General features: G+C 47.3%; 1 protein-coding gene across 2 annotated transcripts in view; it reads right to left on the bottom strand.

Annotated features, from left to right (window-relative positions):
* The window catches only part of A2ML1 (alpha-2-macroglobulin like 1), a 50,728-nt gene that overhangs the window by 4,221 nt on the left and 25,433 nt on the right, over nt 1-21,074 (bottom strand). Inside the window, exons 19-32 of one of the 2 annotated variants that reach the window (XM_053370675.1) lie at nt 19,039-19,267; nt 16,738-16,864; nt 15,800-15,921; nt 14,921-14,972; nt 13,954-14,037; nt 11,197-11,373; nt 10,370-10,451; nt 9,981-10,137; nt 8,076-8,150; nt 5,430-5,592; nt 4,846-5,060; nt 3,139-3,354; nt 2,227-2,354; nt 415-505 (exon numbers count right to left, since the gene is read on the bottom strand). In XM_053370675.1, the coding sequence (XP_053226650.1) occupies nt 415-505; nt 2,227-2,354; nt 3,139-3,354; nt 4,846-5,060; nt 5,430-5,592; nt 8,076-8,150; nt 9,981-10,137; nt 10,370-10,451; nt 11,197-11,373; nt 13,954-14,037; nt 14,921-14,972; nt 15,800-15,921; nt 16,738-16,864; nt 19,039-19,267 (1,918 nt within the window). The remainder of the gene's footprint in view (nt 1-414; nt 506-2,226; nt 2,355-3,138; nt 3,355-4,845; nt 5,061-5,429; nt 5,593-8,075; nt 8,151-9,980; nt 10,138-10,369; nt 10,452-11,196; nt 11,374-13,953; nt 14,038-14,920; nt 14,973-15,799; nt 15,922-16,737; nt 16,865-19,038; nt 19,268-21,074) is intronic. The other variant, XM_053370676.1, reaches the window with a different exon arrangement.

The following is a 21,074-nucleotide window of genomic DNA, read 5'->3' as shown; positions in this document are numbered from 1 at the left end:
GTGTACTGAATCAAATTTCTCCTCCATCCCCAGACAAGAGGTACTTAAAAAGGTAAAGGGACCCCTGACCATTAGGTCCAGTTGTGACCAACTCTGGGGTTGCGGCGCTCATCTCGCTTTATTGGCCGAGGGAGCCAGCGTTTGTCCACAGACAGTTTCCAGGTCATGTGGCCAGCATGACTAAGCTGCTTCTGGAGAACCAGAGCAGCACACGGAAACGCCGTTTACCTTCCCGCCGGAGCGGTACCTATTTATCTACTTGCACTTTGTGCTTTTGAACTGCTAGGTTGGCAGGAGGTGGGACCGAGCAACGGGAGCTCACCCCATCACGGGGATTCGAACCACCGACCTTCTGATTGGCAAGTCCTAGGCTCTGTGATTTAACCCACAGCGCCACTGGCAAAATTGACTTACATCGTGGTTAGTTCCCTGGACAGGATGGAATCCAGACAACATCTTCACCTCTATCATAGCCATGTTGGAGGTGCCACGGCTGCCCACATAACTGTCAAGAGAAGAGGAAGAGCTGCACATAGGCCATTTCAAGTCCCAGCCACCAACTTTCCCATGGCACTGTTGACTACTAGGGCACTTCCAGGCTGTCACTATTTTCAGGTGGGATTCAGTCCCTGGAACATGAGGGAGAACGCTGTTGATGTGTGCACAGCATCTACTCTTGGGTTTTCTTCTTTTAATAGACTTGCAGCAGTTTCCTTTTTTAATTGAGTATCTTTATTATTTACAAAAATCAACACTGGTCGAATACAAATAAAATAACACAATCTTTTCCTCTTCCAGCCATCCGGCCAGAGACCTAATGCTGATTCACGCTCATTTACACACTGACACTTTTACACTGACCCTTATTGATCACATACCCTTAATAAACGCACTTGTTGCTGGGTAGATTTTTGGGTTGCCTAGCAACCTGTTCAAGACCAATTCTTCGAGTCTTTTTAGAATAGTCCAACAAACGCTTCCCTTGACGCAGTGTCATCTATCCTTCCCGCAAGCAAATTAGAATGGGTGCTCATTAAATAGCCTAATCTATCTGCAAACAAATCAGGCTGAATGTTCAATAAGCAGGTCCTTCTAGAAGTGCCCTTACTCAAGAGTCTCTCTCTCTCTCTCTCGCTCACTCTCTCTAGCAATCTGCAGAAAAACCAACTGACATTTCTTACAATTCGGTGGCATTATTAGTATTTTAAAAATTATACCGCTCTTCACCCGTAGATCTCAGGGTGGTTCACAACATAAAATTGCAATATATAAAAAAAGCAAAATGCATGCTAGCACCTCTCAAGACATCCCATACCTCAACAAGGTGAAAAAACCTCTCAGGTCAAACAGGGGGCTGCTCTGCCAACCACCATGGACTGAGACCCTGACTGGCTTTCCCCCTGCCCTCCGCAAGCTCTTCAAAGTGGGTCACAGAGGATAATTCATCCAGCCCCTCTTCCTCTGCAGAGTGGCAAGGAGAGGTCCAAAGGCGTTGGCAAGCAGCCAGCCTCCTCCTCCAGGCTCTTCTGTCCCCTAACCCCACCACCCATTCTCCCTGGGGGGGGACACACGCCCTACCTAAGAGACTCTGGGGGATCAGAAAGGGGATTCCTGCCTACCACCGGTCTTCAAAAGGTGAAGATAAGAATGAAAGATAATGAAAATAACAAAACAAACCAACAATCCCCCTCCCACAATACATTTAAAAGGCCACAGAATGTTAATCAGCCCAAGGCCTGGTTTGATTACAACCCAACCAAGATTTCTAGCTAAACAATACTCAATTTGAAGTGGAACTGATCATTACCAGCTGAACAAGTCTACATTCAGGGATAGTTCTGCCTGGACACTGAGGTCCAGTGCCGAGGGCCTTCTGGCGGTTCCCTCACTGCAAGAAGCCAAGATACAGGGAACCAGGCAGAGGGCCTTCTCGGTAGTGGCACCCGCCCTGTGGAATGCCCTCCCACCAGATGTCAAAGAGAAAAACAACTACCAGACTTTTAGAAGACACCTGAAGGCAGCCCTGTTTAGGGAAGCTTTTAATGTTTAATAGGTTTATGTATTTTGGTGTTCTGTTGAAAGCAGCCCAGAGTGACTGGGGAAGCCCAGCCAGATGGGCAGGGTATAAATAATAAATAATAATTATTATTATTATTATTATTATTATTATTATTATTATTATTATTATTGGCATGCATGAATTTTGGCAAGCTCGCTGCCTCTCACCTTGCACTGATGTGAAGGGTCAGGAAGCGAGGGGCTGCCTCTTGTCCACATCCTTTCCCTACTGCTTTCACATCCAGGGTGAAGGTGTCTTCATTCTTCGAGGGAGGGATATTGTATCGCAAGACTGCCTGATATGGGACAGGCACCAAAAACACAACAGTTGTAGAGTTGTATAATGATAACATGCAGTCTGGCTGGAGCTCTCAAAAGCTCACACCTTTTAGGAACGCTTAAGGGTCCTTGCATCACTCATTTCCACCCCTCAGTCCATTAGGATAAATGCTTTTTGGATACCGTGAAATCCTTTATGATCTCAGGCAAGGGTATATCTCAGTTCCCTTAAATAACAAAACCAGCATCTTTGCAAAGCTTTCTAAACAATGTGTGCCCATGTTTGAAAAGTTATTCTGTTTTTATCTACCTTTACCTACCTCTGTTTTTACTATGTTTGTAGTTTTGAGTATACTGCATTAGGCACACATAGAAATAAGAAAATTCCTTCCACTAGCACCTTAGAGACCAACTAAGTTTGTTATTGGTATGAGCTTTCGTGTGCATGCGCACTTCTTCAGATACACTGAAACAGAAGTCACCAGACCCTTATATATAGTGAGACAGTGGGGAGCGGTATTACTCAGAAGCGTGGTGGGAATGGGTGATTGGCTGATAGGTGTGGTAAACCTGTTGATGACTGTTAATGACTGCAATTGGTCTTACAGGAAAAAGCAAGGGGTGAGATGGCTAAAAATAGCTTTATTGTGTATATTGGATAAGAATCCAATGTCTCTATTCAGACCAGGTCTCTCCATGGTTTTAAGTTTGGTAATAAGTTGCAATTCAGCAACTTCTCTTTCCAGTCTATTTCTGGAGGACCAATTGCTGCCTTGCCTTCCTTGAAGAACCATCACTCACCTGGACATACCCACAGCCTTTGCCAGAAGCTTGCATGGCGTACTCCCCAGGTATGTCTGGGAGGGTAGCCTGCTGCAGAACCAACCGATTGGTGTCGTCCACGTGGAATGACTGCTGGAAGGTCTTGTCAGATTTCACCGTTATCAATAGGTCTTCAGATCTAGTGTATGTGACTGCTCCATATTTCGCGAGGGCTTGGAGTGCAACTACTGTGTCCTGGAAAAGGAGTACAGTTGCAGTGTAGTAATAATAATAATTTATTTATACCCTGCCCAGCTGGCTGGGTTTCCAACAAAATATAAAAAATACATTAAAACATCAGTTATTAAAAACATCAATCATTAAAAACTTCCCTAAACAGGGCTGCCTTCAGATGTCTTCTAAAAGTCAGGTAGTTGTTTATTTCCTTGACATCTGATGGGAGGGCGTTCCACAGGGCGGGTGCCACTACCGAGAAGGCCCTCTGCCTGGTTCCCTGTAACCTCACATCTCGCAGTGACCTCACTTCTCGCAGTGAGGGAACTGCCAGAAGGCCCTCAGTGCTAGACCACAGTGTCCTGGTTGAACTATGAGGGTGGAGACGCTCCTTCAGGTATACTGGGCCAAGGCCGTTTAGGGCTTTAAAGGTCAGCACCAACGCTCTGAATTGTGCTCAGAAATAAAGTGGGAGCCAATGTAGGTATTTCAGGACTGCTGTTATGTGGTCTTGGCAGCCACTCCCAGTCCCCAGTCTATCTGCCGCATTCTGGATTAATTGTAGTTTCCGGGTTACCTTCAAAGGTAGCCCCATGTAAAGCATATTGCAGTAGTTCAAGTGGGAGATAACCAGAGCATGCACCACTCTGGAGAGACAGTCCGCGGGCAGGTAGGGTCTCAGTGGACTACACAGGGTCCTGTGCATTGCCTTGCGAGAGCAAAACACACGGTCTACCCACCCAGCTTTATCACCTTGCAGTAGGGCCAGCCTCTCAGGAACACTGGCGTTTTCTTAAAATGTATCCTGCAGAGGGATCATTTCTGCAGTGTGTCTGGAAACACCTCGCTGGAGAACTCACGGGGGAAAGGGTTCAGGGGGAAAGAGTTTTGCACCTAGTCCTAATGCCACTGCTTTAATCTGTTGCTCTATTGTGAACTGCCCTGGGATCTTCAGACAGTGTACAAATTTTATAAATAACAATAATTATCTTTCAGTCTAACCTACCTACCTAGCAGGGCTGTTGGAAACGGGTTGAACTGCCACCTCCTTGGAGGATAGATGGACTTAAACTGTCATAAGAAAATCCTGAGTCTTTTGGAAGAGGCAATTTTGGCAGGTGCGGCTTGTTGTTAAGATGAGGAAAATGTTTTCATTTCTGTCCAATTTTCTTCTGTTACATTGGGTCACCTACACTGCCTGGATAGCTCGGTTGGTTAGAACATGGTGCTGATCACACCAAGGTTGCAGGTTCAATCCCTGCACGGGGCAGCTTCATATGGGGTTGGACTGGATGATCCTCAGGGTCAATTTCATGATTTTATGATCCACTGTGTCTCCCCACTTCAATCCAAATGGGGTGGGTGGGAAGCAGCAATGTAACTTTAAAAAACCCAGCTGATGCGGGTCTAGAATTTAGTTTATGGGCTTACAGATTCTGAGACAGCCAGATGTGGTGGGGAAAGTGATCTTTCAGAATATACAGGCTCCAGCCATGAGAGAGGAAACATTACCTGAGTTGAGGCAAAGCCTCCGTAGGCATTCTGCTGCTTCGCTAGCCAGGCCACAATGTCTGTGGCCTTCTTGATATCCTCTTTGCTCACATTTTGGGGCGAAAGCCTAGCCAGAAGCACATATGCTGTCAGCTCCACACTCACAGACTCAGGCTGGGACCAAGGATTCTCGGTGGATGCTGGGCCAGTCCTTGGGCTCCAATAGATCTGCCCTCCTACCAAAGAAAAATGAAACTTGTTAGCTTGGAAAAGCCAATCTGAGGTTGGTGAAATGGGTTTTGGGTTAAGGGTGAGCTCAAGGCCTGTAGTTGCTCCTGTGAACATGCACTGACACTGAGAAGCTGCACTCAGGAATGGAATTTAAACCTACTCCTCATGCTAGGATTGAGGCAGGGAAAACAATATTTTATTTTACTGAAATTTATTTTGCTGAAACGTATTGAATATGTTAGTCGCTTTATTTTGCCCAGGGCAATCCAAAGCAGCTTAAAACCAGCCAGCCAAACCAACAAATTCTGTATTGGATTTCAATCTGAAGACAAACTATTAGAACATGATTGTTGACATCATATTCTCCTCAGTACCTGACTTGATGGCTTGCTGGTCTAGCTTGGTAAGCAACATTTGTCTCATGGCTACATCTCCAGCTAATGTGAAGACATATGCCAGCAATCCGTGCACATAAATATCTGTCGTGTCTGAGACAGTCGTTTTGAGATAGTCCAAGCCATTCTTCACCACTGGATCCTGGAAGAGAAAGAAACAAGTAGCAGGACAAAGTGTTAAGAAGACCTGTCCTTGCAGCAGTGACTGAATATGATTGTGGGCCACTGGAAAGGTAAAACACACTAGGCATGTTCACACTAGCTATTTGCTTAGGACAAAGTAGAATCCACTGCACTGCACCAAACCCCAAGGGCAGTCACTAGTTAGAACTCCACTTCCTGGTCTCGTCCATACTTCTGCTTCTCCCGGAACAAAAGTCAATGGGCAGAATTACCAATTGACGCTTGTCATGCAGTAAACAGCATGTTTCCCCAGGGGAAGCAGGAGGACAAACAAAGCGCCACTTGGAACCATGCTTTCTAAGCGCAGAACAAGAAGAAGTATGGACAAGCCCTCAGTTGTGATTGCAGACAGCAAAGTGAGTTCTTCATTTAAAGGGAAGGCTTATCGATGCTTTCCTTTCCGTTGTGCTTTCCAGTCATGGTCCATTCTTTTGCAACTCTCTCTCCCCTTCCCCCCGCTTCAGAGCTTTCCTTGTGAAAATCCGCTCTTTACTGCTGAATGGGAGCAAATGGCAATCAGCCGAAAACCCAAATTGCTGTTTGTTACGCTTCAGCTTTAAAGAGTGGACCTGTGCCCTGGAAAGGTGTGGACAAGCGTGGAGTGGCACTTCCCTGGGGCGATGTCTAATCATTGCCTTAGCTTTTTATGAGAAAGAGCAAGTCCAAATGTCAACTCTGGAAACTCAATATTCCCATTTTGTTATGTGTATCCAGTCAAAGGAGACTTCAGGGAAGTGACTGCGTCCAATGATCTTGAAAGCAGTGTTTTGTTTTGTTTTGTTTTTGTCTCGGCTGACTGTCAATTTGCCATGCATTTGAATAGACTGTTTACTCTATGGCAGGCACGTCCAATTGCCAAGAGACTGCGATCTACTCCCAGTATAAAAAAACTGGAAGTGATCTAGCCATTGTAATTGGAGGGAGGAGGAACATGCGTGGGGTGGGTTGCCCTGAGTTGTTGAGCTTTTTTGGGGGAGGGTTACTCAGAGTACTTAAGCTTCTTTGGGGGGGGGGCAGGCTTCCTTAGCTTTTAATTTTAGGGGAGGATGCAGAAGAGCGATCATTAGCCTGACCAGCACTGCCACTCAGAAGCATCACGCTTACTTGTGCTTCCTGCCAAACACAATCTAGCACCAGGGGCGGGTGGTGAAGGCATTCCTTTGACAATTTATTTAATCCCGCAGCCGACCAGGAACACCCCCGATCAACCAGGAACACCTCAGGGATCTACCTGTCGATCGCGGTTGACCAGTTGAACATGTCTGCTCTATGGCATCCAAGGAAGCGAAACATTCAGCTCTTAGCCACTGCAAGCAAACTAACACCCTGCTGGTCAGCATTAAAACACAGCAAGGTCGCTCTCCCACCCCCTCCCGGACCCACTCTATTTCAAGTTGCATTTGCGCTTCCTGTACACACACCAGAGAGGGGCTGGGGGTGTCTTTTCCTAATGCACACTACCCAGGCTCGTCAACTCCAAAAGAAATGGGGGGGGGGGGGCTGACGTCATGCACAACATCACAATGTCATGTTGGGGCATCGCACACAACGTCACGATGTCATCTGTGGCACCCGGACGTTGGACATGGTCCATGATACAAGGACTCAGTCTGATCCTTATGTTTCCCTCCCCTTATGGTTTTGATCTATGGGCTACTTTTAAAATGAGGCTGCATTTTAAATTGCATGTTAACCTGTATTTTAAATTGTCCCCCCCCCTATTATGTTTCTACTGTAATTTTACTGGTGTTAGCCGCCCTGAGCCCGGCTCTGGCCGGGGAGGGTGGAGTATAAATAAAATTATTTATTATTATTATTATTATTATTATTATTATTATTATTATTAGAAACATCTGGGTGTCGTGCGCCAGCTCAGCTTCCATGGCTGGCGTCTCCTCCTTCTCACCCCATGGGGTGGGGGCTGATTCCCCTCCATGGGGGGAGGAGGAGGAGGAGGAGAAAGAGCCGACACATTCCTGGCTCGCACAAGCATGCCAAATCATGTGTGACAGTGTCACATCAAAGTGTCCCACTCAGACAAACATTGAGGGAGTCCAGCCCCTGCTAACAAATATGAGGGGGGGGAGGAGCAAGCTCAAAGGAGCTCAGCTCCTAGGATTCGGTGCCCCTGACACTGCCCCATTTGTTTCCCTGCCCTTACAAGCCGTGGAACTCATATTCAAGGATGCCGTCAGCTGTGCATGCACAATGGCTGCCTCAAATGCGCCTGTCTCAGCTAAGCCACAACTTGCGTTTTCAAATTGGACGGGAGCTGGTGTGAGGGGGAAAGCATCAGACAGGAGTATTTCTCAAGAATCTACAGGATACATATGGATTGCAGCTAATGTCATATGCACTTGGCTTCAATCACCAGTGGTGGGAGAACACGGGAGACTGAGCAAATGGTCATGTGCCCATAGCCTGAGACTGAACAACACTCACCTCAAGCGGCTTTTTGGCCTCCAAGAGCGCACCAATGATATAAGCAGTAAGAGAGATCACATTGTTTACACCTCCCTGTGAAGCACATGGCAAAAGAGAGAAAGACAGAACGAGACCATGAGATGATTTTTGTATGAAGGGCAAAAATGAAACAGCAATTAATATGGATGCTAAGATCTTTCAGGAGTCAGTAAGGACAGCAGTATTTATAGTGCTCAACCTAGTCTAGTACAATATGCTGTCCTTAGGCAAAGGACTTGAGAGAGAGAGAGAGGCTGTGGCAAGGAGGAGTGACAACCACACCGCAAGGTTAAATGTTTGCTACAGTGGAAGGGCACCTTGGTAAGTGAAATCCTGCCCCTCACAGAGACCCTTGGGGTAACAGGGTCCCTGCTGGAGTGGGGGACAAATTGTTGTACTATACAGTTCTTGACTCACACTTGTATGCATTAATGAATTAACCTGAGCCCAGAGCTCAGGGTGCAAGTGGGTGTGGCTTAGAAGGCGCTCAGTCGGCTTTGCTCCCAACCCCTCTTCTCAATCCTTTTTTCTTCCTGCTTCTTAGAACAAGCAAGAAGCAATGTGGCCTTGGCTTCCTGCATGTGATCTGAATTTCTCTAAAAGGAGATTTCATAGCCTGCATCTTGCTACCTCAGAGATTACATGATCCTTGGCACCTTTTCCATCTTCATTTTACTCCCAATGGATGGAGACTTGTTTGCTGTAACATCTGGAAACTCTGTGAGTAAACTATTCACTTATTTGCAAAGCTAAGTGTCTGTGACACTTCTAGCCTAAGGCTTTTTTTCTAGTTTTTTTTTTAGGGAGGGATGCGGGTGGCGCTGTGGGTTAAACCACAGAGCCTAGGACTTGCCGATCAGAAGGTTGGCGGTTCGAATCCCAGTGACGGGGTGAGCTCCCGTTGTTCGGTCCCTGCTCCTGCCAACCTAGCAGTTCGAAAGCACGTCAAGTGCAAGTAGATAAATAAGTACCGCTCCGGCGGGAAGGTAAACGGCATTTCCGTGCGCTGCTCTGGTTTGCCAGAAGTGGCTTAGTCATGCTGGCCACATGACCCGGAAGCTGTACGCCAGCTCCCTCGGCCAATAAAGCGAGATGAGCGCCGCAACCCCAGAGTTGGCCACGACTGGACCTAATGGTCAGAGGTCCCTTTACCTTTAAGGTTTTTTTGTGTGGGGAACATTAGTTTAAAGGTGGCTGAGGGCAGATACAAATCTAACCAAGTTTCAATGTGCTTGGAGCAATCGTCATTATGCTTAACTCTGCTACGGGAGAGGAATCTCTCTTCTAAACACCTCTCTCTAACGGAGATTGCTCCCTATCTAGCCATTTCTGTGGATCCAGTTTCTTCTTTCCCCCTGTGCAAATTAACAGAGGTATTGCTTCATTAGCTTGCATTAACTGCCTGCAGGGGTGCACATACGTGGGTTTTTTTTTAAAAATAGATGATATGATACACATGACCTACTGCACTTCTTATTGCAATTTGCAGCAGCATGTACCACAATACAAGGGTGATCTGGCATTGTATTCTACACAATATGTGCTGTGAGCAGCAACTGTGATTGTGAAAAAGAATTGTACAGTGGTACCTTGGGTTACATACGCTTCAGGTTACATACACTTCAGATTACAGACTCTGCTAACCCAGAAATAGTGCTTCAGGTTAAGAACTTTGCTTCAGGATGAGAACAGAAATCGTGCTCTGGCGGCACAGCGGCCGCAGGAGGCCCCATTAGCTAAAGTGGTGCTTCAGGTTAAGAACAGTTTCAGGTTAAGAACAGACCTCCGGAACGAATTAAGTACTTAACCCGAGGTACTACTGTACATTGGTGTCTGGCAAATGAAAGCACTTTCATTAAAGACTGCACCCTTCTGAACTCTCACCTTCATTGTTCTGTGGAAGAGTTTCCCCACATTGGCAAAGGAGCCATCGGGCTGCTGGTAACTTGCCAACCACCGCAAAGCAGCCTGGATATCCTCATCATCGATGAATGTATATTCCTCAGCTTTGCTGAAAACCTTGATCACAAAAGCCGTCAGCCTTGAGAAAAGATGGAGAGAGCAAATAACGGCTGGGTTGTTTTCAAAGGCTACTGATTCGGGGTTGTTTATCCCCATTCACAAATGTGACCACCTTCAGCTGCCTCAAGTTTTCCTGCCCTCTTATACAAGTTTAATTTACAACTTCCATCATATCTGACCACTGGACATGCTGGTTAGGGCTGATGGGAGTTGCATGGGGTCCCTTCCAGCTCCACAATTCTATGACTCACCAGGTATTGCCTTGCCCATCACTCTCTCCAAATGCACTATAAGAACCATCCCTGTGTTTGTACTGAAGTTGTCTCTGGTACCCTTGTCGGGGGGAAAGAAAAAGAAAACTGAGGATCAGAGGGTGAAAGACTTTGGACATCTGCGCAACACACAACACACACCCAGCCCCACAATTGTTATATAGGCCCATTGATGCAAAACTCTGAGCCTGCACCATGAGCTTCCTGTGCAGTGTAACTCTTTCCATGGTTCATTTTAGACATCATAAATCAATGCATATTTTACAAAAACTATACCATTCAGTATTCCATTATTGCATCTATCGAAGCTTATTTACACAGGTGAATTTATCTTAATGCTGCTGCCAGAGTTTCCAGCTGTATACAACAACAACAACAACAACAACAACAACAACAACTTATTATTTATACCCCGCTCATCTGGCTGGGTTTCCCCAGACACTCTGGGCAGCTTCCAAGAGAACACTAAAATACAATAACCTATTATACATTAAAAGCTTCTCTAAACAGGGCTGCCTTCAGATGTCTTCTAAAAGTTTCCCATATATTCAATAAATGTTTTCCAGTCTTCTTTAATCGTATGTTATTTTTGTTCTCTTATGTTATATGTTAAATCTGCAAGCTGTGCATATTTTGTCAAGTTGCCACTCTTCTTTGTTTGGGACCTCTCTCATTTTCCATTTTGCGGCTAACAAAAAAACATGGGCTGCAGTAGTGGCAGACACAAATAACCTTTTTTTGACACCTGGGAATTTCAGTCTGAATTATCCCCAACAGTAAGGACTTTAGAGAAGCAAATGACAGACCTGACTGCAGGTAGCCCAGCGCTTTCGTCTTCAGCTCCTCATCCATCTGTCCTGTGTTTTCCAAGTACTGCAGCACGTAGATGATGGGGGCAAACAGCACCATGTTTTGCTCCCCGCAGCCACTAGGCATCTGCACCAGTTTGTCCAAGTTCTGCAGTGCCGTCCCCATGATATCACCTGGCCAGATGTGAATACAAAGTTACCCTCTTTCCGACTGGTTGGACGTTGCTCTGCCCCCCTCGGTCACATGACACAAAAGACGAACCCTATCCCAGAATTTGTTCCAAATGCCCCCTCCCCATCACCAACGGCATGCACCCAACTCAGGGGCCTTTGCTTCCATTGCTACACTATTCATTCACACACCCTGTACTGTAAGTAAAGGTAAAGGGACCCCTGACCATTAGGTCCAGTCGTGGCCGACTCTGGGGTTGCAGCGCTCATCTTGCTTTATTGGCCGAGGGAGCCGGCGTACAGCTTCCGGGTCATGTGGCGAACCAGAGCAGCACACGGAAACGCCGTTTACATTCCCACCGGAGCGGTACCTATTTATCTACTTGCACTTTGACGTGCTTTCGAACTGCTAGGTTGGCAGGAGCTGGGACCGAGCAACCGGAGCTCACCCCGTCCCGGGGATTCGAACCGCCGACCTTCTGATTGGCAAGCCCTAGGCTCTGTGGTTTAACCCACAGCGCCACCCGCATCGCTTACCCTGTACTGTATTCCTGTATAAAAAGAAGGGCATAGGCATTTTCACTGAAGCTTGCACAAACGAAAAGAATCCCCTTGCAAAAGGAAGTGGAAATGCTCATGATGTTCAAGAGCAGGATAGGTGGAACTCTGATCCTGTTGCCCAGGCAACGAGACCAAAGTTTCATGAAACCAAAAGCAAAGGGCCATAGCTCAGTAGTAGAGTATTTGCTCTGCAGGCAGAGGGTTCCAGGTTCCAGGTTCGATCCCTGCCATTCCCAAGTTGTATTGAGAGAGAACCTGGCCTGGAACCCCTGAAAGCAGTGTACACAATGCTGAGCTAGATGGACCATTGGTCTACTTTTCGCTCCATAAGACGCACCTCACCATAAGACACACCTAGTTTTTAGAGGGGGAATGCAAGAAAAAAAATATTCTTTAAAGGGAGTGCTGAGCAGAGCCTGTATGCATCCCATGCTCTGCTCAGCGCTCCCTTTCAAGAGCCGTGTGGATTGTGTGTGCGGCACTTGCAGGCTTTTCCCCGAGGAGGGAGAAGGGTTGCCCTTCTACCTCCTCAGGGAAAAGCCCCCAAGAGCCACACACACGCTCTGCGCAGCTCTTTAAAGGGAGTGCAGCTCTTGCGGGCTTTTCTGGGAGGTGGGGGAAGGGACAGAGCGCAGCTAAGCCAGAAGCTAGAACAGCGAGAGGGAGCGCAGCAATCCCTCCCGCTGTTCTGGCTTCTGGGATAGCTGCACAGCCTGAATTCACTCCATAAGACGCACACACATTTCCCCTTACTTTTTAGGAGGGAAAAAGTGCATCTTATAGAGTGAAAAATATGGTAATTCAGTGTAAGTCAGCATCCTATGTGCCTATTCGGCACATTGTGGCAAAAGAAGGTGCATCAGCCCAGTAGCCGTCAGCATTAAGGATAAATTCCCTCCCTCACATTCAGAGCGAGGGCAAAATAATTGTATACCCTCCAACATTTCTCCAATGAAAACTGGGATGTCCCAAGGAAAAGGGGGAAATTATGGGATCAAATCAGAAACTGGGATGGCTTCTGTAAATCTGGGGTTGTCCCTGGACAATAGGGTCTGCAATTGATTGTGTTTATCTGCAGTGATGGCCCTCACATAACCAGCTCGGTTTGATTGCATTGCAATGTGAGATTTTCTGTTTACAATGTAATCCCTCATTAACTGCAATCACATACCTGGGGAGAAGCTCTATCAAACCTTCTTTCTTTGAACTTTAAAATACTTCAAGCTGCTTAGAGCAGCTCTGTAGTCATGCAGAGGGGATTCCCTTTTAAAATGCTCCCAGGAGGTGACTGAATGGCATAACGCCATGGCTACTAGGCCTGAAAAATGCACAAAAATGGATTCCCAGAGAGCTTTGCAAAGCACATTAGGTGCAGTTCAGATAAACGCTCTCTAGCTAAATAGGCTTTTTCTCTCCCTGGGCTGGCTAACATGCAGCTCACAGAATCCTTGTATGAAATGAAGATGGCTGCCATATGTGCCTGGGGCAGCCATCTTTTTGCCCTACAAGTCTGCAGGAAGAGATAACGACAACGACGACAACAACAACAACAACAACATGCTCCACCATTCACCACCACATTCCTGGGAGTGACGTGGCTGGCCCCGCCCCTGGGCGCAGGACACATGCGCCGCCCCAGGCACCTGATTGGCTTGCTCTGCGGCTGCATGGAAGGCAGCTCCTTGTACAGGAAGAGCAGGGCGCTGCCACCAATGTCGAGTCTTTGTTCTTCAGCAGCCAATTTCCTAACTGAATGAAGCCTGTGAACAAGTTTTTCTTGGGTTTACCATACAACTACACGCAACACTTGGCTGTTGAAGAAAGAAGTTCTGACGCCAGAGCCAGGGCCAACAGTGTGTGCCCCTGATCTAGTCTCTACTCAATTATGCCTTGCACATGAGGAATGCATGCACAGGGGCTACAGACTCATTGCACGTCTTCTCCTTATCTCCTTATGTCTACCACATTTGTTCATGTATGTATACACCTGCTGAAAACTTAGCATGCAGCTCGATTTCTTACCAAGAACAGACACCTGGGCCCTGGCAGAATCTGGCACGACATCCTCAGGAAGCTCCAAGGAGAATGAATCTGAAGCAGAAGCTCCTGACAATAAGATGAATACGTGGTTAGTTTGAGGGTAACAGAAGTGCACACAGAAAGCGCTGCAAGTGAAGCCAAATTTGACCGCTGTGGAATTCCTCACCGCCCCCAGTCCTCATGCCTGCTCTTCCCTTGGCAACAGTGGGGCCTTTCCTCTCATTCTGCTTAGCAGGGATAAAGGTAAAGGTAAAGGGACCCCTGACCATTAGGTCCAGTCGTGACCGACTCTGGGGTTGCGGCGCTCGTCTTGCTTTATTGGCTGAGGGAGCCGGCATACAGCTTCCAGGTCATGTGGCTAGCATGACTGAGCCGCTTCTGGCGAACCAGAGCAGCACACGGAAACGCCGTTTACCTTCCCGCCGGAGCGGTACCTATTTATCTACTTTGACGTGCTTTTGAACTGCTAGGTTGGCAGGAGCAGGGATCGAGCAACGGGAGCTCACCCCGTTGCAGGGATTCGAACTGCCAACCTTCTGATCGGCAAGTCCTTGGCTCTGTGGTTTAACCCACAGCGCCACCCACGTCCCTTTAGCAGGGATAGGCAGGAACAATTCAGAGGTGGGGGTAAGGCTGCAGCAGGGCAAAGCTTCTCCCCCACCCCAGGCCATTGTCCTGTTCCAGCTCAGTCCTCGCCTCTGCACCAGTGATTTGGTGTTTTGTTTTGTTTCCTAATCAGGGAAAACCCACTATTTAGTGACAGATCAGAAAAAGTGGTGATTCAGGGGAAACCTGAATTGCCAATTGAGTGCTAAAGAGCAGTCCCCACCCCCAGCACACACGCACGCACACACACACACACGCCCTAAGTGGTGGTGAATGCAGCTTGCCTTTCATTCCTGAAACCTCTTTTTGGCGCTTAGGTTAAAAGGTGTTAGGTGCTACTGACCTTCAGGGCACAACAGAGAGCTATGAGCTTTCTCAGCCAGGACGCCCTCAGGCTGCCAGGGATGGGGAGAGAGAAAAAAAATCAGTTTTCAAACCATCAACATATTCACATAGCCTTCAGATTTAAACACCAGGTGTGTTTCATGCGGGGTGTGTGTGTGTGTGTGTGTCAAAAAGTCCCTCCCTTCACCCTTGTCATTCAGAAGCAGCAGAGTAGTATGTGCTCCTCTGAAGTGTTAGTCCCAGACACCTTGTGCAAGAAGGTGGAAGAATGTCAGCCAGTGGAAAGTAGCAATAAAAAGATGGTATTCTTTTTGCTAGCAGTTGAGAAGGAAATGGACACAAGCTTCTCTGATGCTTCTGCAGCCATGTTCTGCTTGTGATCTGACCTCTTGGGGACAATAAAGATATTCACTTCTGAGTGTGTACAGTCCTTCTCCAGGGAACCCCATGAAAAGGCTCTTTCCTGAAATTAGGGGCCATTCCAAAAATAATAATCGCTTTCCCCCTTTTACATCTCTTGCTGAATATTCAGAACATGTCCTCCTTCTCACAAGAGCAGGTGAGGCACAGGTAGTCATGAATACTAGTCTATTGTATATATATAAATAGATAGATAGATGATAGATGATAGATAGATGATAGATAGATGATCAAGCAGCCTCGTGTCAGGGGAATCACAGAATCGTAGAATTGGAAAGGACCTGAGGAACATCTAGTCCAACCCCCTACAATGCAGGAATATGCAGCTCTCCCATATGGGGACTGAACCTGCAACCTTGGCGTCATCAGCACCATGCTCTAACCAGATGAGCTATCCATATAGTCACAGGGAGGGGGATTTGCAGAGGTAGGAAGAAATGCTGTATTATAGACTCACCCGGACAAGGAGAGACTTGATCAAGGTGTCACTTCGGCCCTTTTCAGGAACGGCGGTCTGCTCACCACCACAGAGTTGCTCACTTTTGAGTGCCATTGTGGTGATAGTGAAGTTCATCACACCTGATGGCAAATGACAGAAAATGCGTTCATCCCTGCAAAAACACGCTGTTTCAGAAATCAGAAATGGAACAATTTCTATAAGGTCCCTTCCTCCCTCCTGATCTCCTTGATAATTCCTAATGAGCCCAGCTCATAATTGCAGATAGGTCATAGACTGCTTCAAGAGGCTTCCCTCTGTGGAGTAATTTTATTTTATTTCCCCATTCAGTACTTTCATTGTGCCACTGGGCGAGAGGCACAGAACATCAACAAATACAGTCCTACCTTGGATCCCAAACGCCTTGGTACTCAGACATTTTTGTTCCAGAATGCTGCAAACCCAGAAGTGAGTGTTCCGACTGAACCCGAACATCTGATGGGGCTTCCGATCGGCTTCCGATTGGCTGCAGAAGCTTCCTGCAGCTAATCAGAAGCCGCACTTTGGTTTCCGAAAGTTTTGGAAGTCGAATGGACTTCCGGAACGGATTCCATTCGACTTCCAAGTTACGACTGTATCACGCTTAGAATCAAGGAGGAAAGTCCCCAACTGCAACAAAGTATTAACACCCAGAAACTCAGGTGCTATTGCAGCTGAGCTGATTCTTCATTCCCCTCCTCCAGCATCAGATTTTGTAAAGGAGTTCTAGATAAGGGATGCAGGAATTCTGGGTTCCAGAAGGTAGCCTAGTGACAGATGCACAGATGGAATGGCTCAGACTGTGGGAGGGATAATGGTCGCCATACAGAAAGGAGATAGGGATATTGCTTAAGGTGGAACACTGTTATGACCAGGTGGATTCATCTTCTCTCTGCCCATCTCTCCTTAGGCCACCTCACCCAGTTTAGAGGCCTTCACATTCCAGGAGTAAGTCTTCGCTTCACCAGCACATAAGCAACTTGTGTATTCACAGTCCTTGCATGGCTGCACCTGATAATCTTCAGACTTGGACAGGATAACCTGAACCTATGCAACAGTGGGGAAAGGAAAGAGGGAAGGAAGTTTTACTCCAGATTCTGCTCATGGCCAGATTATAATGGTGCAATTGGAGCAGGTTTACCAGGGCGCATGCCTGCAAGAGCCAAGACCCTAAGCAGAATGACTTCAGCTTGTACAATGGGACTTAACACCCTCTTCCCCTCCCCACCCCTGCCCTCCACAAATCAGATCCAGAGGATCAGGAGAACCCCCCCAGAACAGGTTTAAAGGTAAAGGTAAAGGGACCCCTGACCATTAGGTCCAGTCATGACCGACTCTGGGGTTGCGGTGCTCATCTCACTTTATTGGCCGAGGGAGCCGGTGTACAGCTTCCGGGTCATGTGGCCAGCATGACTAAGCTGCTTCTGGAGAACCAGAGCAGCGCATGGAAATGCCGTTTACCTTCCCGTCGGAGCGGTACCTATTTATCTACTTGCACTTTGACGTGCTTTCGAACTGCTAGGTTGGCAGGAGCAGGAACTGAGCTCACCCCGTTGCAGGTATTTGAACCGCCAACCTTCTGATCAGCAAGTCCTAGGCTCTGTGGTTTAACACACAGCACCACCTGCATCCCTTTAGCAGGGATAGGCAGGAACAATTCAGAGGTGGGGTAAGGCTGCAGCAGGGCAAAGCTTCTCCCCCGCTCCAGGCCACTGTCCTGTTCCAGCTCAGTCCTCGCCCCTGCACCAGTGATTTGGTGTTTTGTTTTGTTTCCTAATCAGGGAAAACCCAATACTTAGTGATAGATCAGAAAAAGTGGCGATTCAGGGAAAACCTGAATTGCCAATTGAGTGCTAAAAAGCAGTCATCCCCCCCAATACACACACACACACACACTCACACGTGTGGATAAGCCCTAAGTGGTGGTGAATGCAGCTTGCCTTTCATTCCTGATACCTCTTTTTGGCCCTGCTAGGTTGGCAGGAGCAGGGACCAAGCAACGGGAGCTCACCCCGTTGCGGGGATTCGAAGCTCCAACCTTCTGATCAGCAAGTCCTAGGCTCTGTGGTTTAACCCACAGCGCCACCCGCGTCCCAAGAACAGGTTTAAAGGTAAAGGTACCCCTGCCCGTACGGGCCAGTCTTGACAGACTCTAGGGTTGTGCGCCCATCTCACTCAAGAGGCCAAGGGCCAGCGCTGTCCGGAGACACTTCCGGGTCACGTGGCCAGCGTGACAAAGCTGCATCTGGCGAGCCAGCGCAGCACACGGAAACGCCGTTTACCTTCCCGCCAGTAAGCAGTCCCTATTTATCTACTTGCACCCGGGGGTGCTTTCGAACTGCTAGGTTGGCAGGCGCTGGGACCGAGCAACGGGAGCGCACCCTGCTGCGGGGATTCGAACCGCAGACCTTTCGATCGGCAAGCCCTAGGCGCTGAGGCTTTTACCCACAGCGCCACCCGCAGAACAGGTTTAGGATGCCCTAAAATGATGTTTGTTATCTCAGTGATTTTGATATTGGGACAGAACACTGGAAAGTGAGAGCAGGTTTTACTTTCATTTTAAAACTCAACAATTAGGAGAAATATTGATTCTCTGCTTTTCTTTACTATTTAGCCCGTGAAAGCAAAGGAATCAAAATTTGATGCCATTAACATAAGCACTAACTCCCTCTTTGCAGCAGCCTTATACCTCATATTTTCAGAGTCATGTGAGCTACTGTAGGTGAGGTTGAGAGTTCTGGTAGCTGGCTCAAGGAAGTGAGCAAAATCAATGATAAGTTAAGTCAGTTTAAAATGTGGAATTCCAAATACTCAGAATATTTTTTGAAGTCCACATCAGTTTATGCCATAATATATTTGTGTGTGTGTGTGTGTGTGTGTGTGTGTGTGTGTGTGTGTGTATGCATATACATATGGTATATTTACACTGTATCTATTAGCATTTTTATAATTTGTTCGTTCCTTAGCCTTTCGGTTTAGATGGAAATGATACATGTATCTAGTTTTTCTTTGTTTTTGTTTTTTTAATAAATCCCAAAACAGCTATCAAAATTGGAAAATTATATTCCTGGGCTACTATAAACTCCTGCACATCCCTTGCCCTCCCTCCTTTCACTGAGGCACCTGGTCAACCCTCTGACTTATAAGAGGCGATACACCTGCTCTACTTAACAAGCAATTGAATTCTTAGAGCATGGGGAATTAATGAAGATCTTCCTTACCCACATGCAGTGTTTCAAATAGTTGAAGACGGTGGCGATCATTGGAAACGACTCTCCGCGAATCACGGAATAGGGCAGGGTGACGTCCACAAAGAAAGGCTTAAAGACCGTCAGCCTCGCCGGAGAGGAAATACCCAACCCACTGCTTTGGGAGGTGCAGAACATACTGACTTTCCATTCAGTGATGGTGTCTGGAACTGTGAGTGCCACTGACTTCTCACCTGAAGGACTACAAAGAATGTGGGAAGTGAGGGCAGGAGATGGCAGTTTGCCTTGCAAAAGGGAGGTTTCTCTCTCTCTCTCTCCCCGCCGCTGCCCCAACAGAGGTTGTGCATTTCAAAAGTGCATGCCCACATTTGGTTAATACCATATTGGCACAAATATTAGCTGCACCCGAATATAAGCCGCACCTTTAAAATTGGAGGGGAGGGAGAAGAAAAAGAAAAAACACTCGAATATAAGCTGCTCCATTCCTCGCTGCTCCTGGCTGCATACTTGGGGGGGGGGAGCCACGCTGCATTGCCTGCGGCCTTTCCCCTTCTTCGCTCTCTCTCTCTCCCTTCCCGGCCTTGGGGGAGAGGATGGGGGACTATGCGTGGGGCGCCGCCATTTTGCTGCGCTCCTGGTGCTGTTTGCCTCACGCTCCTGGCTACATACTGTAAGGTCACAAATATAAGCCGCACTCTAACTTTTCAAGGTTGGAATTTGGGGGGAAAGTGAGGCTTATATTCCGGCCAATACGGTATGTATTTATCTATCTGTTTGTTTGCTTGCTTTTTACTGTTGATATGTTTGGGGAATAGTGTAAGACGTGTCAACTTATTTGCATTATTGTTTGCATAATTGAAACAAACAAAAACATGATTGTCCACAGGAAAAACTAAAATGCTTCTTCCATGCTGACCCCTGACCATCAGGTCCAGTTGTGACCAACTCTGGGGTTGCAGCGCTCATCTCGCTTTATTGGCCGAGGGAGCCGGCGTACCGCTTCTGGGTCATGTGGCCAGCATGACTAAGCCGCTTCTGGTGAACCAGAGCGGTGCATGGAAATGCTCATTTACCTTCCCGCTAGAGGGGTACCTATTTATCTACTTGCACTCTGACGTGCTTTCAAACTGCTAGGTTGGCAGGAGCAGGGATTCGAACCGCCAACCTTCTGATCGGCAAGTCCTAGGTTGAGGCCTCCTTATTTCACCACTCTAGGGGTTTGAAGAAAAGCAGCTGGGCACATGGTCAAAGTCCATGTAATTTGGCCCTTAGATGAACACGACCAGAGATCGCATAAGACCTTTTGATGCTTGAGGCAAATAATGGCACCTGTCATTCAGGAAGGTCAAATATAATGATAAATTGAATCAGTGACACTGCACTTCCTTTTTGGGGTATCCCAAAACCTGCCACCTTGTAATGTACCACCTCCCTTTACATGGTAGGGCTGGCCTTGACAAATTATGGGTAACCTCACAGGTGGGAGGTGGACACTGATATGGTGGCAACCCCTGTCCACCCCAGGTATACCTATTTGGAAGTAGCAGCTGTACTGACTTTTTGGTTCCAGGCAAATACGTTTTTCTTTGCACTGAATGTTAAGTTGCCCTTTTATCAGGTTCCGTCTTACTGAAGGGCAGTCTAAAATCGTTGCCAAACTTGATGTGTTTGCATGAATGGCTTTTGTAGCAAGGTCAGGAACCTGGCGTGGGAGGACAGGGTGGGTGGGAGTGGATGATTTAACCCTTTACCCCTCCCTCTCCAGCTATTTGAATGAAGTGTTCCCATTCACAACAACTGAATGGAAATAGCAGGGGCAGAGAGGCTGGTCTGGATCCTGGGCTGCAGCAGAACCCCAATCTGGATCAAGGCCCTTGCAAAAGTTCCCTTAGCTGCATTTGGTAATAGGGGAAGGGTAAAACCTCCCCATGCATTGCAGTCCCAATAAAAACTGAGTCCCTTCATGATTTCTGTTAAATAAACAAGCAAACCAAAAACCTCAAATATGGTTGGCAGTTGCACATTTAGCATCATGTAAGGCCTTAGTA

Source organism: Podarcis raffonei, chromosome 17, assembly GCF_027172205.1.
Source record: "Podarcis raffonei isolate rPodRaf1 chromosome 17, rPodRaf1.pri, whole genome shotgun sequence".
Lineage (NCBI taxonomy): Eukaryota > Metazoa > Chordata > Lepidosauria > Squamata > Lacertidae > Podarcis > Podarcis raffonei.
This window is presented reverse-complemented; position numbering and strand designations above follow the sequence as displayed.